The following is a 17,713-nucleotide window of genomic DNA, read 5'->3' as shown; positions in this document are numbered from 1 at the left end:
TTTTCCTGTGAGTGGTTAATAAACGGGGGAGGGCAGCGGGGCAGGGGCAGCTCTTTTCTTCCATCTCATTTACCAACAGATAAAACCACCCAATCAAGCACAGCAATGTATGGTGTGGGGTGTGTGTGGATGGGGAGGCACTCTAGCCTATCAGATGAGTCCTTCAAGTTACTGTTTTCAAGGATGGGGCTTTACAACCCTCCCTCCATCACTTTGAGGCAATATGCTTTAAGATGCCTTGTCTGAATCATTTGTTCAAGAGATGCCATCACTTTAAAGCAAGGTGTGCCAGTCTCGGATGCCAGCCTCCCAGTGGGACCTGGGGATCCCCCAGAATTTCAGCTCATCTCCAAGTGAAAAGATCAGTTGTCCTAGAGAAAACAAATGCTTTGGAGAGTGGACTCTATGGCGTTATACTCCACTGCTGAGGTCCCCGTCTTCTCCAGACTCCATCTCCAAATCTCCAGCAGTTTCCCAACCTGGATCTGACAGCCCTATTCATATGTTACATGATGGGATTGATTATATTACAGAACTTACTGGGAGCAGATGTCCACCTCACTTGGGGGAAAGGGCAGAACAGTTTATCACCCCTCTGGGTGGGAAAAGTTAGGGTTTGTGCATTCTTTAAAAACAGAATTTCTTCTTTGCTGTTGTTGTAGGGAAGGCAGAACTGGCAAGGAAATCTGCTTGGTATTTAGATTGCCAGATCACCAATGCAGAGCAATAAGAACAGAACATAGGGGAACATTAGAGAAGCCATGTTGGATCAGGCCAATGGCCCATCCAGTCCAACACTCTGTGTCACACAGTGGCCAAAACCCAGATGACATCAGGAGGTCCACCAGTGGGACCAGGACACTAGAAGCCCTCCCTCTGTGCCCCCCCCCCCAAACACCAAGAATACAGAGCATCACTGCCCCAGACATAAGAACATAAGAGAAGCCATGTTGGATCAGGCCAATGGCCCATCCAGTCCCACACTCTGTGTCACACAGTGGCCAAAACCCAGGTGCCATCAGGAGGTCCACTAGTGGAATCAGAACTCAAGTAACCCTCCCACTGTTACCCCCCAAGCACCAAGACTACAGAGCATCACTTGCCCCAGACACAGCGTTCCATCTATATCTCATGGCTAATAGTCATTGATGGACTTCTGCCCCATATGTTTCTCCAGTCCCCTCTTGAAGCTGTCTATGCTGAGTTCCAGGCAGTCAGGGATTGTTCTGTTCTGTTCCCCAAGGCTGTGTTCAGGGCTGACTGGCCCACAATACTTTTAGGGGCCCACAAAAAATGTTTAAATTTCTTTTAAAACCAGAAAGGGTGTGTGTGAACTTTTAGGGTTGAAGAAAATGTTTTGATTTTTTTTTCTCACATCAGGGGAAAAATGAAATGTTTAGGGCCTACAAAAATCTATCCATTTTTGCCTAAAATGGGGAAAATGTTAAAGTATTTAAAGTTATAGCAAAACTGATTTTTATATTGATATTATTATGATGTGAGGGGCCTACAAAAATCATCATCATGCAGTGTTAGCACAACATCATGTGTTGTTAAAGAAAGAAGGGACTACATTAGGCAATATACCTAATGAAAAAGAACATATTGTATTTATATACCGCCCTCCACTCCAAATCTCAGAGCAGCTCACAATCTCCCTTATCTTCCTCCCCCGCAACAGACACCCTGTGAGGTGGGTGGGTCTGAGAGAGCTCTCACAGAAGCTGCCCTTTCAAGGACAACTCCTACAAGAGCTGTGGCTGACCCAAGGCCATTCCAGCAGGGGCAAGTGGAGGAGTGGGGAATCAAACCCAGTTCTCCCAGATATGAGAGCTATGGCTGACCCAAGGCCATTCCAGCAGGTGCAAGTGGAGGAGTGGGGAATCAAACCCAGTCCGTGCACTTAACCACTACACCAAAGTGGTTCTCTCCAGCTTCAGCAGGGAGCTTGGTATAAATCAAGCAGGGACCTGGAACTATGGTTTGCACCCAGACTATACAGACTCTCTGGGCTGGTTTCCAGCAGTCTGCTGTGAAGGGAATAGTCAGATGATGTAACCCACCAGCACAACAGACGTCAGTTCGGATCTGTCGTCTATAACAGTATCTTTCCAAGGGCTGAGGCCTTCCGTTCAGGAATCCCTTTAAAAAGGGGGGCAAGGCAAAAACAGCAGACTTTTGATGACCGTGGAGGAAAGCGAAGAAGCTGCAATTCATAGATGTCTGCTGGAGGCAGCCCAAAGGGAGGGAGGGAGGGAGGGAGAGAATCAGGCCTGGAATATCCCAGCTCCTTGAATCCCTGCTGGAAATTTTGCAGACGTGTGATGCATGTGGAGGGTGGAGGAATCCGACAGCTCCATCAAGGCTGAAGAGCACTTCTTTAATATGAACTCACAAACGATACTCTTCTTTCCAACCCCTGGTGCAACAGGCACCCACCATGGGTAAATCTGGTTATTGTTGTTTTCAATACTGGGAACAAATTAATCCTTTAAAAAAAAAAAAAGCAAAGGAAACTTTGAATGAAAGAATGCTCAGCGAAAGAACCCGACAAAGATTCTCTTTCCCCCAGGCCCTAGTGCCCAAAGTATTCCTTATCATGAAACTGCACAATGTTTGAACTAATCTTGAGGCTCTCCCTTTGGGTTGCCAACTCAGGTGGAAAATACCTGGAGATTTTTTGGTGGGGGGGGGATGAAGCTGGGGAGGGTGGAGTTTGGAGAGGGGAGGGAGCTCAACTGCTATAATACCAGAAAGCAAGGCCACCATATTTTGAAAAGCAAAACAGAGGACATATTTCCTGACTTCAAACAAGTGATCACAATAAGTCTCATCTTAAATACCCCCACCACTATTTAAACTGTGATAATTGCTACTAACTACGAATATTCCTAACGTTTGAACCCCAAAAGAGAACATTTTAATCAGTTTTTAAAACAGTGATCAAAGGAGGCTGGACCTCCTCAGGCAGCAAATTCCACATTTTAATCACTCTCTTTGTCAAGTAGTATTTCCTTTTGTCATAGGAACATATATATGAACATATGAAGCTGCCTTCTACTGAATCAGACCCTCGGTCCATCGAAGTCAGTATTGTCTACTCAGACTGGCAGCGGCTCTCCAGGGTCTCAAGCTGAGGTTTTTCACACCCTTTTTAGTTGGAGATGCCGGGGATTGAACCTGGGACCTTCTGCTTACCAAGCAGATGCTCTACCACTGAGCCACCATCCCTCCCTGAACCTACGGTCCATCAGCTTCATCAGATACCCTCGAGTGCTAGTATTTGGGGATAGGGAGGAAAAGTTCTCTTTGTCCACTCTCTCCACCCCATGCATAATTTTAGAAACTTCTATCATGTCCCCCCCCCACTTAGTTGCCTCTTTTCTAAAATGAAAAGTCCCAGACTCTTTTGTGGCTCTTGTCTTTTCTCACAGGGAAAGTGTTTCAATCACATCATCTTGCTTCCTCTTCTCTGTACTTTTCCCAGCTCTGCAATGTTCTTTTTCTGTCTCTGAAGAAATGAGGAATGACCAGGGCTTGATTTCAGTAGGAACGCACCGGAACACAGTTCCAGCTGGCTTGGCATCAGGGGGTGTGGCCTAATATGCAAATGAGTTCCTGCCGGGGCCTTTTCTACAAAAGGCCCTGTGTGGAACAATGGCTACATCAGGGGTGTGACCTAATATGCAAATGCGTTCCTGCTGGGCTTTTACTGCGAAAAAGCCCCGAGAGTGACTCCGGAAAGTTCATCCCAGGCCACAAATTTCGTTAGTTTTTCAAGCGCTCCTGGACTCTTTTCTTTTGGAGATGCAGCGATCCAAACCGCACACAATATTTCAAATGCGGCCTCAGGGCTCGGATCTCTGCAGGGACACTACAATATCTGCCGTTTTCTCATTCTCAATATTTTATTTATTTATTTATTTATGATTTATATCCCGCCCTTCCCACAAAAGTGGCTCAGGGCGGCTCACAACAGATAATAAGACATAACATTAAATTAGCATTTAAATATATAAGCAATATCTTTGCCAATAACCACGGGCCGCGCTAAGACCCTGCGGGATCCGTCGGGGCCTGCCTGTTGCTGCCTCCCTTCTCCCCTCCCTGCTTCCCGGAGACTCCAGATGGGCCTCGGAGCGGCCGGGCAGCCCCGGAGCTGGAGGAGGAGAAGGCGGCCGGCCGCAGGGAGGGCATGGAGCCGCGGTTGCTGCTGCTGGCCGGCCTGCTGCTGCTGCTGCTGCGGAGGGCCGGGGCGCAATACGAGAAGTACAGCTTCCGCGGCTTCCCGGCCGCCGAGCTGATGCCGCTGCAGAGCGCCTACGCCTACGCGCTGGAGCAGTACGAGGGCGAGGGCTGGAAGGAGAGCGCCCGCTACCTCGAGGCCAGCCTGCGCCTCCACCGCCTCCTCCGCGACAGCGAGGCCCACTGCCACAAGGAGTGCGCCGGCGGCGGCGGCCGGGAGCTCTGGCTGGGCGAGCTGGGCGCCCAGAGCGCGCTGCTGGGGCTGGGGGAGCTGCTGGACGACGGGCTGCGGGAGATGGACCTTTTCGGCCGCGTCCTGCAGCGCGCCTCCTGCCTGCGGCGCTGCAAGCGGGGCCTGCCGGCCTTCCAGCTCCGCTACCCGCCGGCCGACACCCTGCGCGACTTCCAGCGCCGCAAGCCTTACCTCTACCTGCACTACGCCCTCTACAAGGTGAGCGGCGCGCTCCCCAGGTCCCCCCGTCCCCGACAGCCCCACGCCTGGGTTTGTGTCCGTGGAGGCCCTGGGGCAGAGGGCGAACGCGAGAGAGGATGGCGGTAGGGTTGCCAAGTCCAATTCAAGAAATACCTGGGGACTTTGGGGGCTGGAACCAGGAGACACTGCGGGTGAAGCTAGGAGACGCTGACAAGCCCAACTGAACTGCAAAGGGAGTTCTGGCCATCACATTTAAAGGGACCACACACCTTTTGAATGCCTTCCCTCCATTAGAGATAATGAAGGATAGGGGCGCCTTCTTTTGGGGCTCACAGAATTGAACCCTCTGGCCCAATCCTTTTGAAACTTGGAGGGTGCTTTTGAGAAGAGGGAGCGGATGCTATGCTGAAAATGTGGTGCCTCCGCCTCAAAAAACAGCCCCCCCCCCAAGAGTCCCAGATACCTGCAGATCAAGTCTCCATTATACCCTTTGGGAATCCGTTTCCATAAGGAATGAGTGCCCAGCAGGCATTTCCCTCCCCTCCCGGCTTTATGATGGCCCTGAAGGGGGGGAGGGCCTCCAAAGCTCGGGATCCCCTGCCCCCACCTGGAAATCAGCAGCCCTAGATGATGATAAGAGAAATCCAGGTGGACCGCTTTTGGGTTCTGAAGCAGCAGAACAAATGCTGAGTCCAAAAGACCAACTAAAGTTTATTCAAGGGATGAGCTTTTGTGCACATGCACACTTCCTCAGATACGCAGAACTGGAAGATAACTGTTCTTATCTATAGGGAGATGCCTCTATCTGCCTGCAGTATATGAACAGTTAATTTCTGTTTCTGTGCCTGCAGGCCAAAGCTCCTATCTTGAATATATTTGTTTATATGCTTTTATATATGTGTGTTACGTGTTTAAATCAAACCTCTGAGAAACCTATGCCCTCATTTTAGCCCAGAGCTAACATTACAACAGACTCTCATTTATTGCACTTCACACCCAGGATACTTAATGGGTTTAGTACATGGACATCAATCTGCTATTCCAGGTGTGGCCAACGGTAGCTCTCCAAATGTTTTTTTTTTGCCTATAACTCCCATCAGCACCAGCTAGCATGGCCAATGGCTGGGGCTGATGGGAGTTGTAGGCAAAAAAAAACATCTGGAGAGCTACTGTTGGCCACCCCTGTGCTATTCCAACTTAATTACCATCCGTTGTTTTTTCAGCCCAGTTAACATAACAACAAACAGCCTTTGGCTCAGCCATAACAACAGTCGGCTCAGCCTTCCATCCTTGCGAGGTTGGTAAAATGAGTACCCAACTTGATGGGGGGAAAGTGTAGATGACTGGGGAAGGCAATGGCAAACCACCCCATAAAAAGTCTGCCATGAAAATGTTGTGCTGCGACGTCACCCCAGAGTCAGAAACAACTGGTGCTTGCACAGGGGACTAAAAAAGGTAGTTCCCTGTGCAAGCACCAGTCATTTCCAATTCTGGGGTGATGTCACATCAAGACATTTTCATAGCAGACTGTTTTTGCGGGGTGGTTTGCCATTGCCTTCCCCAGTCATCTACACTTTCCCCCCCAGCAAGCTGGGTACTCATTTTACCAACCTCGAAAAGATGGAAGGCTGAGCCGACCCTGAGCTGGCTACCTGAACCCAGCTTCCTCCGGGATTGAACTCAGGTTGTGAGCAGAGAGTTCAGACTGAATTGGGGCCTCAGGTTGCCTGTAAAACGCTAAAGCCTAGGGGGCACTGTGGCTAAGTGGGAGAACATCTACTTTGGCTGCAGATGGTCCCAGGTTCCATCCCAGGCTTCTGCAGATAAAAGGACCAGGTGATGGAAAAGACCTCCACCTAAGATCCTGGAGAGCCACTGTCAGGAGACAGTAGTAGCCTGATTCGGTATATGGCACCCTCATATTTTCCTTCCTCTCCCAATTCACATCAGGCACCTTTTTCTAAGTTCCCCCTTTTTTCTTAAAAACTTTTGACAGAGAAAGTGCTCCTGTACAGGAACTACCATGACTCTGCTGTAGAAAGATGCAGAACTTGTGGGAAGGGCGGGATATAAATCTTAGATAGATAGATAGATAGATAGATAGATAGATAGATAGATAGATAGATAGATAGATAGATAGATAGATAGATAGATAGATCAGGGCTCATTTTGGGCAGGAGCTCACGAGTGGAGCTCCGGAACTCTAAATTTTATTCTGCTCTTTCTTTCTTACCCCACGCCCCAAATACTTGCTTCTGGGCTTCATCGTTCAAAACCGCCCCCTCCCCCGGTGAGAATTTTGCTGAACTCTAGGATCTGACAAGCTTTCTAATATTTTCCCCCCACAAAAAATGAGGAAATAACCAATGTATATATAAAGCAGAGAGATGGGAATCTTCCTCCTGCCACTGTGGCCACCTAGGAGAAAGTAATGTCAAAAGTATGATGGGACGGGAGTGAGGTTTTGTTTTGACAATTATAACTCAAGAAGCATTTTAAGGTAGATGCTGAGCGGATATAATTCAGCACACCTTCCGGTGATGTCAAGGGTGTGGGGCATCTGCAAATGAGTTCTGCTAATGAGCTCCGGCACCTCTTTTTCTACAAAATGACCCTGGTATACAATTATACAACAGTGCATCAAACAGTGACCGGCTGCAATTCCCTGGCATTAAATCTGTTAACCCTGTATGTGTATCACCTAGAATCACGGAAGGGATCTCCAGGGTCATCTAGTCCAGCACAGTGCAGGAAATTCATGCACATTTCCTTTCTGGATCATTGTTTGTGATGATCGCAACATGTGACTCTCCCCACTTGGCTGTGACTTCTACTTCAGCAGGGGCCATGGCTCAGCGGTAGAACATCTGCGTGGTATGCAGAAGGCCCCATGTTAAGTCCCCAGCATCTCCAGTTTAGAAGGGCCAAGTAATAGGTGAAGTGAAAGCCCTACACCTAAGACCCCAGAGGGCCTCTCTTTTTCTAGCAGGAGCTCCTCTGCATATTAGGCCACACACCCCTGATGTAGCCAATCCTTCTGGAGCTTGCAGTAGGCCCTTTACTAAGAGCCCTCTAAGCTCTTAGAGGATAGTTTACATCAGGGGGCGTGGCCTAATATGCAGAGGAGCTCCTGCTAGAAAAAGACCCCATGGCCATGATGGACCAGAGGTCTGATTCAGTATAAAGCTGCTTCTCCGGTTCACAGATGGGTATTGTGCGTCTACATAGCAAACCCCTCAAATCGTCCTGCTTTATCACCTGCACGAAAGAGTTGTCTCACTTCCGACCTCATAGCTAAGACATGGCGTGCTAAACGCAGAAGGCCGTCTGTCTTTTTCGTTCTTTTCTTTCGTGCTTGGGAGGGACCGGTCTCTTGTTTGAGCTTCTGTCATCTGTAGCCAAAATGGCCTTGAGCAAGAAGCAGCCCTATCAGTTTCAGATGCTGGGATCTCAGCATTCTTCAGTGCCTTCTCCAGATGGGGCTCAAAAAAAATACATGCCCCTTCTCAAACGAACCAACTCATCTGGCGGTCTTGCCCTGGAGGCTTTGGCTTTGCCCATTAAACACCTACCTGTGAGACAGTCCTGTGGAACAATCCACCAGGGTGCATGTGTGTGTGTGGGGGGGGGGTCGGGCTTGTTTTGCAAATTCCCGCACAGAAGGGCTTTCCATCTGTGCATTTGGGGCATTTTGTCTTGCCCTTCTTCCAAGGAGATCAGAGTTGCTTGTGCAGCCTTCCCTGCTTCCATTTTATCCTCTCAACCAGGGGTGGAATTCTAGCAGGAGCTCCTTTGCATATTAGGCCACACACCCCTGATGTAGCCCATCCTCCAAGAGCTTACAAAAAAGAGCTTTGGAAGCTCTTGGAGAATTCGATACATCAAGGGGTGTGGCCTAATATGCAAAGGAGCTCCTGCTAGAATCCCACCCCTGCTCTCAACAACCCTGTGAGGTAGGTTAGGTTGTGAGAGAATGTGAGCTTGGGTCGCCCAGAAAGTTTCATGGTGGGAGGGAATTTGCATTTGGGGTTCCCTGAGTCTGCTCTCCACCACACTGTCACAGTGTCACAGTGTCACCACAGTGTCACCACACTGTCACAGTGACACCACTGTGCAATCCATTCCGGTGGATAGTTGAAGCAACAGAACGTTTGAGTCCAGTGGCACTTTTAAGACCCGCACAGTTTAATTCTGTCTTTTGTGTGCGCACACCCTTCTTCAGATACATTGAAACAGACTTCCTTTCTCAATTCTTACATATATAGGTAAAGAACCAAGTCTGAGTCCAGTGGCACCTTTAAGACCAACAGTGTTTAATTCTGGGTATCAGCTTTTAATTCTGGGTATCAGCAAGCACACTTTGCTTTCATTTGCAAGCCAGTTTGGTGTAGCGGTGAAGTGCGCGGACTCTTATCTGGGAGAACCGGGTTTGATTCCCCACTCCTCCACTTGCACCTGCTGGAATGGCCTTGGGTCAGCCATAGCTCTGGCAGAGGTTGTCCTTGAAAGGGCAGCTGCTGTGAGAGCCCTCTCCAGCCCCACCCACCTCACAGGGTGTCTGTTGTGGGGGAGGAAGGTAAAGGAGATTGTGAGCCGCTCTGAGACTCTTCGGAGTGGAGGGCGGGATATAAATCCAATATCTTCATCTACCTCACAGGGTGTCTGTTGTGGGGGAGGAAGGTAAAGGAGATTGTGAGCCGCTCTGAGACTCTTTGGAGTGGAGGGCGGGATATAATCCAATATCTTCATCTACCTCACAGGGTGTCTGTTGTGGGGGAGGAAGGTAGAGGAGATTGTGAGCCACTCTGAGACTCTTTGGAGTGGAGGGCGGGATATAAATCCAATATCTTCTTCTTTTTCAAGACACCTGAAGCTATCTGATCAGGCTAGCCTGGTCTCATTAGTACCTTGAAATGTGCATGCACATTTTTTTTTGTAAGCTTTTTGTAAGCTCTTGGAGGATGGGCTATATCAGGGGTGTGTGGCCTAATATGCAAAGGAGCTCCTGCTAGAATTCCACCCCTGGTTGAGAGGATAAAATGGAAGCAGGGAGGGCTGCACAAGCAACTCTGATCTCCTTGGAAGAAGGGCAAGACAAAATGCCCCAAATGCACAGATGGAAGGAAGATAGGAAGGGAAGGAAGGAAGGGGAGGGGAAGGAAGGAAGGAAGGAAGGAAAGCAAATAGATGAAGGGGAGGGAGGAGGGGAGAAGAGGTGAGAAGAAAACAACTTTAAATGCATTCTGCAAGCCGCTGGCTTGACTAGGAGAAGGGATTTAGAGACAAATGCTTTCTCCAAGCTAGACGACAGGGTGGTGGTGGTGGGGCTTTGAAAGCCACGCAATATGTGTGAAAGAGCCACCTGTGGCTCCAAAGCCACAGTTTGGCCACCCCAGCCCTATACTGTATGAAGCAGCTTCTGCCACTCATGGTGAGGTTTCCTCATCCATGCCTTTCTGGCACCCCCCCCTCCCCCATATTACATTTGCCAGCAAGCAACATCTGATTTTCTAATTTGGTTGCCTGTTTCTTTAGGCTCTTGCCTTCTTCTGTTTTGTAGTGCTCTGGCCCTTTAAAACTTAGCCTTTCCTCACACACCCCTTTCCGATGAGCAAGTCTGTGCTTTTGTCGGCAGCGGCAGCTCCTGGTCTGCCTTTACAGTTCTTTCCTCCCCCCCCCCCTTCCCCACCTCCTTCACCAATAAGGCAGGTCCCCCACCCACCCCAGCCCTCCTGTACCAGAGGCGCTCCAGTGCCACGTCTCGTCTCGGCATCCGGAGTTCTGCCTTCCCAGGCAGACAGAGGCAGCCCCAGTTGCTCAGAGACCCCCGTTCGCTTCTTTGCCTCCCTGGGCCCCTGTTCGCCCTTGGCAGGCGGCCTCTTTTTTGTGCACAGGGCAAAACTTCAGAATATTTTAGGTCAAGAAGTGAAAGAGCCTGGATTAGCCCTGGATAGCCCAACCTCATCAGATTTTGGAAGCTATGATATTATAGCGTTGGAAAAGGGCAACGGAATGATTAAGGGGATGGAACACCTTCCTTGTGAAGAAAGTTTAAAGAGGTTAGGGGCGCTTTGGCTTGGAGAAATGACAACTGAGGGGTGACATGGTAGAGGTTTATACAATTATACATGGAATAGAAAAGGTCCTTTTCTCACAATACAAGAACTCACAGGCACTCAGTGAAATTGGTGAAAAGCTGGGCTTTTTTTTTAGCAGGAATGCACAGGAATGCAGTTCCGGCTGGCTTAGTGTCAGGGGGTGTGGCCTAACATGCAAATAAGTTCATGCTGGGCATTTTCTACAAAAAAGCCCTGTGTGAAACAATGGTGGGGTCAGGGGTATGGCCTAATATGCAAATCAGTTCCTGCTGGGCATTTTCTACAAAAAAGCCCTGTGTGAAACAATGGTGATGTCAGAGGTGTGGCCTAATATGCAAATGAGTTCCTGCTGGGCATTCTCTACAAAAAGCCCTGTGTAAAGCATTGGTGGTGTCAGGGGTGTGGCCTAATATGCAAATGAGTTTCTGCTGGGCATTATCTACAAAAAGCCCCATGTAAAGCATTGGCGGTGTCAGGGGTGTGGCCTAATATACAAATGAGTTCCTGCCGGGCATTTTCTACAAAAAAGTCCTGTGTGAAACAATGGCGTGTTAGGGGGTGTGACCTAATATGCAAATGAGTTGCTGCTCGGCTTTTTTTTAACAAGAAAAGCCTTGATGAGAAGTAGGCAGATTAAAGGAAGTACTTCTTCACTCAAAGAGTAGTTAGCATGTGGAATTCACTGCCCAAGGAAGTGGTGGCAGCTACAAGCACAGAGAGCTTCAAGAGGAAATCAGATGAACATCTGGAGCAGAGGTCTATCAATGGCTATTAGTCTCAAGGTATAGGTGGAACTTCACCCCAGAGTCGGAAATGACTGGTGCTTGCACAAGAGACTACCTTTACCTTTATAGGTGAAACACTCTGTCTGGGGCAGTGATGCTCTGTATTAAAGGTGCTTGAGGGGCAACAGTGGGAGGGCTTCTAGAGTTCTGGCCCCACTGGTTCTGGTACCTTTTCCAATGCTACAATGTCTTCTTTGAGGTGTGGTGACCAGAACAGTACACAGTATTCCAAATGAGGCGGCAACGTAGATTTATACAGGGGCATTATGATCTTGGCTGATTTGTTTTCAGTCCCCTTCCTAATATCAAGAGTGTCTTCAGTCAGTGATTAATTTCTGAAAAGAAGATGCAGCATTGATAGTCTTAAATTTGTACGAATGCTACATTCTCTGGTCATGAAACCCAGTTCCTAAACCCAGAGAGGTATGTGTGTTTACGGGAAGGGTTTCACTTGTTGGGAGGATTGTAAACACGGGAAGGGACCTGTGCCTTCTATCCTAGTCTGTTTTAGGCACATCTGTTTTTTAAAAAGTGGTTTGCTCAAAGGGAATGAAAATGTACTCTGCACATGCTCGGAAGCAGACCACTGCATGATTGCTTTTATATTTGAGGGGTTGGGAATTGTTGCTTCAAATTCCACTCAGTCCACCATTCATTCCAAATTGCTTTGGGCAGCTCACAAAGTGTGGGGAGAGTTGCATGGCCATATCGGTACATGCAGAATCCATAAATAAGAGTGACATCCACGTAATACCTTTAACTGGTGGTGGAAAATGTCACAGCCAACTTATGGCCACCCTGCGAGGTTTTCAAGGCAAGAGACATTTAGAGGTGGTTTGCCGTTGTCTGCCTCTGCATCACAACCTTGGGCTTCCTTGGTGGTCTCCCATCTAAATACCAACCAGGGCACAACCCTGTCTAGCTTCTGAGATCTGTCAGGATTGGGCAAGCCTGTCCCATCCAGGTTAAGGCAATAATTAAGTGCCATTAAATTGCAGCCAACTGATGGTGACCCTGTAGGACAGCAGTGTCAAATGTGTGCCCCGAGGGCTGGATCAGGCCCCAAGAGTGCTCTTATCAGGCCCATGAGCACCTCACTGTCATCTGCTTCCTTCTCTCTCTCTTGCTTCCTTCTGCATCACAGCTTGCTTTGCCAGGCTTGCTCTATCAAGCCTCTGTTTTCTCCATTGGCTGACCAGAACATGAAGCAACTTATGTACAAAAGCTGGCAATGCCCAGCCGTTTCATGTTTTCCTCTGGGGCTTAGGCTCAAAGCATTGGCCATGAGATTTCCTGTAATGAATGCCGATAAATGAAAAGTAGGTTTGCAGCTCAATAGATACACACCTGAACAACATACTCAAGATTGCTACAGCACAGACATTGTATCCAGATTTTGATGCAATAATTCAGAGCAAGGGATGTCAGTTAATAAACAAAATATTGCAAGAGTGCTAATCTTTTAAGCATTTTTTAAAAATCTTTAATTGTGTTTGTCTGTGTCTTTTATACCAGAGGTGGCCAACGGTAGCTCTCCAGGTGTCTTTTGCCTACAACTCCCATCAGCCCCAGCCAGCATGGCCAATGGCTGGGGCTGATGGGAGTTGTAGGCAAAAAAAATCTGGAGAGCTACCGTTGGCCACCCCAGTTTTATACGATTTATATCTCCACTACCTGGCATTACATTTTATGACCCACATGGCCTGGCCTGACAAGCTTTCCTTTATATCAGATCCGGCCCTCGTAACAAATGAGTTCAACACCCCCTGCATAGGGCTTTCAAGGCAAGAGATCAGCAGAGGTGTTTTGCTATTGCCTGTCTCTGCATAGCAAGCTTGGACTTCCTTGGTGGTCTCCTATCCAAGTACTAACCAGGACTGGCCCTGCTTAGCTTCCAGGATCTGATGAAATCAGGCCAACCTGGCCATCTTGGTCAGGGAAATATACCTTGTATTAGGACCAGCCAAATGAGAGGTACCAGTTTGGTGTAATGGTTAAGTGTGCAGACTCTTATCTGGGAGAACCGAGTTTGATTCCCCACTCCTCCACTTGCAGCTGCTGGAATGGCCTTGGGTCAGCCATAGCTCTCAGAGACCTTCTTCCCCTGTAGTGGTTAAGTGTGCAGACTCTTATCTGGGAGAACCGAGTTTGATTCCCCACTCCTCCACTTGCAGCTGCTGGAATGGCCTTGGGTCAGCCATAGCTCTCAGAGACCTTCTTCCCCTGTAGTGGTTAAGTGTGCAGACTCTTATCTGGGAGAACCGAGTTTGATTCCCCACTCCTCCACTTGCAGCTGCTGGAATGGCCTTGGGTCAGCCATAGCTCTCATAGACCTTCTTCCCCGTAGTGGTTAAGTGTGCAGACTCTTATCTGGGAGAACCGAGTTTGATTCCCCACTCCTCCACTTGCAGCTGCTGGAATGGCCTTGGGTCAGCCATAGCTCTCATAGACCTTCTTCCCCGTAGTGGTTAAGTGTGCAGACTCTTATCTGGGAGAACCGAGTTTGATTCCCCACTCCTCCACTTGCAGCTGCTGGAATGGCCTTGGGTCAGCCATAGCTCTCAGAGACCTTCTTCCCCGTAGTGGTTAAGTGTGCAGACTCTTATCTGGGAGAACCGAGTTTGATTCCCCACTCCTCCACTTGCAGCTGCTGGAATGGCCTTGGGTCAGCCATAGCTCTCATAGACCTTCTTCCCCGTAGTGGTTAAGTGTGCAGACTCTTATCTGGGAGAACCGAGTTTGATTCCCCACTCCTCCACTTGCAGCTGCTGGAATGGCCTTGGGTCAGCCATAGCTCTCAGACCTTCTTCCCCTGTAGTGGTTAAGTGTGCAGACTCTTATCTGGGAGAACCGAGTTTGATTCCCCACTCCTCCACTTGCAGCTCCTGGAATGGCCTTGGGTCGGCCATGGCTCTCATAGGAGTTGTGCTTGAAAGGGCAGCTGCTGTGAGAGTCCTCTCAGCCCCACCCACCTCACAGGGTGTCTGTTGTCGGGGAGGGGGAGATAAAGGAGATTGTGACTGCTCTGAGATTCAGAGTATAGGGAGGGATATAAATCCAATATCATCATCATCATCATCATCATCATCATCATCAAATAGACACAAAACATTATATGCAAGCTTTTGAGCCCTCCAGGTCTCTTCATCAGGCTGAATGTTACAAATTCCAAAGAGGACTCGCTGAAAGAGACCCGGCAAAAGGGCAGAGTCTTTGCTGAATTATATTCCAGACTCCTCATCATTGACTTATGAACTAATATTGATCAGCAATCTATGTGGCTGTAATTGGACCTTGCAAAGCCAAGCTATAAAAGCCCAATATAAACAGATATGAATGAATGAACCAGCAAAAAATTCATAAAAATCCAAGTCATAACAAATAAAGGGAATACAATTATAGTATAAGGTACCATCTAGAAATATACATAAAATATAGAGAGAAATGTAAAGCTTAAAACATATAAACGAATAAGAGAAAGAATCTCTGTTTATAAGACCTTTGTGAAAGGATAGTAAGTTTCTAGACCTCATTGCTCTCAAATAACCCTGCACTAGAAAGTGTTTCAGAGGTAAGTTTTGAAAATGGGAGGTCAGAGATTGGTAGAGTTGTTCATTCTTCCAGCGGGCGTGGGCTGAACAATACTGATGCATATTCTCTGGCCCCATGAATAGTCTAAAGGAGATAGACCCAAGTGAGCAGTCATGTTGGTCTGAAGCAGTAGCACAAAGTAGGAGTCAAGTTGCACCTTTTGGCCCAGGCTTATAACAATAGAGTGATTAACAGCTGGGAGAAGGCTTTCTCGCCCTGGGCCCTCCCATGTCCCTAAAACACTGTTTTCTTTCCCCAAAAGAAGAAGAATTGCAGATTTATACCTCGCCCTTCTCTCTGAATCAGAGGCTCAGAGCGGCTCACAATCTCCTTTATCTTCCTCCCCCACAGTAGACACCCTGTGAGGTGGGTGGGGCTGAGAGGGCTCTCACAGCAGCTGCCCTTTCAAGGACAACTCTGACACAGCTATGGCCAACCCAAGGCCATCCCAGCAGCTGCAAGTGGAGGAGTGGGGAATCAAACCTGGTTCTCCCAGATAAGAGTCTGCACACTTAACCACTACACCAAACTGGCTCTCCAGTTGCAAAAGGAGAACTCAGCATGAGATAGATCGATTCAATCAAGGCTGGCCTTTTCGTTGGCAAGTTTTATATGGTAGATTTCATACCATACCCTACCCGGCCAGACTATGTCCTTGTAAGTCCAGATCTATTGAAACTATTTCAGATATTCTTTTGTACTGCCCTTTTTATGTAAGAATTCGCGGTCGATTTTTGGATCCTATTCTTCTAGATAAGATGGGTCTGGCTGACCTAGATAAGGTCCAGCTTGTCCTGAAGGATGTTATTCCTGACGTAACTGTGAATACTGCCTCATTTCTGTACTGGGCCAAAAAGATTCGTCAAGACAAGGAACAGCCCTGTTGTTTCATTTAACTGTGATCTTATGTAATCGGTGTTTTAATTCTGATACAGTTTCTTTACCTTTTATTGTTCCTCAATCCATTGTTTCTTATCTTGTTTTATATGCCATTAAAGGTTGATTGATTCAATCAAGGAAGCCAAGGCCCTCCATTTGCAAGACCTGAGAATGGCCAGAGAAGAGTCCATGCACTTAACCACTACACCAGGGGTGGCCAACGGTAGCTCTCCAGATGTTTTTTTGCCTACAACTCCCATCAGCCCCGGTCAGCATAGCCAATGGCTGGGGTTGATGGGAGTTGTAGGCAAAAAAACATCCGGAGAGCTACCGTTGGCCACCCCTGCACTACACCAAACTGGCTCTGTTTTCTTTTTCTGCCCTGGAGCAGCGGAGGTGAGCTTTACTGCCCATGCCAGGGATCCTGGCATTTAGCATAATGAACATATGAAGCTGCCTTATACTGAATCAGACCTTTGGTCCATCAAAGTCAGTATTGTCTTCTCAGACTGGCAGCGGCTCTCCAGGGTCTCAAGCTGAGGGTTTTCACACCTATTTACCTGGACCCTTTTTTGGAGATGCCAGGGATTGAACCTGGGACCTTGTGCTTCCCAAGCAGATGCTCTACCACTGAGCCACTGTCCCTCCCCGAAGGGCATGGAAGGGGCAGTGGGCATTAGAGAATCTTCCATGAACAAGAAGCTCCACAGAGACTGTTTTTCCAGTTCTCCTGAGACTGGTGCAAAGAACCGAGGAATGATTTAAACAGCAGGTCTGCAGTTGTGAAAGCAACGTCACCCCAAAGTTGGAAACAACTGGTGCTTGCACAGGGGAGCTTTCCGTTTCCTTTTCCTTTTCCTGCAGTCCTGACTCAGGAACTCGCAATTCAAGAGCAGTAGAAATCGGCAATGAAAAAGCCAGATCAGTGGACTAGTTTCCTTGTGAATAAATGTCTTTGTCTGTGTTTAACTCGGCTCAGACAGCCGTCCAAAAGAATGTGGCAATGATGGATCAGCAACAAGCCACAGGTGGGCTGCGCTCCCTCCTCCCTTCTTGTGCACAGTTTTACCTTCAACTTCTTTTTTCCTGCTAAGCTGACCAAAATGGCAAACCATGCTTCATGCTTTTCCTCAACTCCATTTCAAGAGCCAGTTTGGTGTAGTGGTTAAGTGTGCGGACTCTTATCTGGGAGAACCGCGTTTGATTCCCCACTCCTCCACTTGCACCTGCTGGAATGGCCTTGGGTCAGTCATAGCTATTGCAGGAGTTGTCCTTGAAAGGGCAGCTGCTGTGAGAGCTCTCTCAGCCCCACCCACCTCACAGGGTGTCTGTTGTGGGGGGAGGAAGATAAAGGAGGCTGCGAGTCGCTCTGAGATTCAGAGTGGAGGGCAGGATATAAGTCCAATATCATCAACATCTTCTTCAAGCCATGCTGTGGTTTTTGATTTCACTTTGTGGGCACAGGATTCCTGGCAGTTGCAGCTCCGTGTGCTGCAGCTGGCTGTGGCTAGACCTACAAAGACAACTTGGAGGATTGTCTGAATTTAGCCAGTGCATCCAGCAGCAAAACAGAACAGGAATCCGGGGGCTCCATAAAGACCAGGGCTTTTTTGGTTTTTAGCAGGAGCGCACAGGAATGCAGTTCCGGCTGGCTTGGCATCCAGGAGTGTGGCCTAATATGC

The 17,713-nt window shown here is 48.3% G+C and overlaps 1 protein-coding gene across 1 annotated transcript in view; it reads left to right on the top strand.

The window, feature by feature from the left end:
- Positions 1 to 4,195: 4,195 nt before the first annotated feature.
- P3H4 (prolyl 3-hydroxylase family member 4 (inactive)) overlaps positions 4,196 to 17,713 on the top strand; it is a 22,739-nt gene continuing 9,221 nt past the window's right edge. The window contains exon 1 of the mRNA XM_060256367.1: positions 4,196 to 4,696. Coding sequence (XP_060112350.1) covers positions 4,196 to 4,696 — 501 coding nt within the window. The remainder of the gene's footprint in view (positions 4,697 to 17,713) is intronic.

This window comes from Heteronotia binoei, chromosome 15 (genome assembly GCF_032191835.1).
Source record: "Heteronotia binoei isolate CCM8104 ecotype False Entrance Well chromosome 15, APGP_CSIRO_Hbin_v1, whole genome shotgun sequence".
In the NCBI taxonomy this organism is placed as follows: domain Eukaryota; kingdom Metazoa; phylum Chordata; class Lepidosauria; order Squamata; family Gekkonidae; genus Heteronotia; species Heteronotia binoei.
The sequence above is the reverse complement of the archived record's forward strand: the minus strand, read 5'-3'. Positions and strand labels throughout refer to the sequence as shown.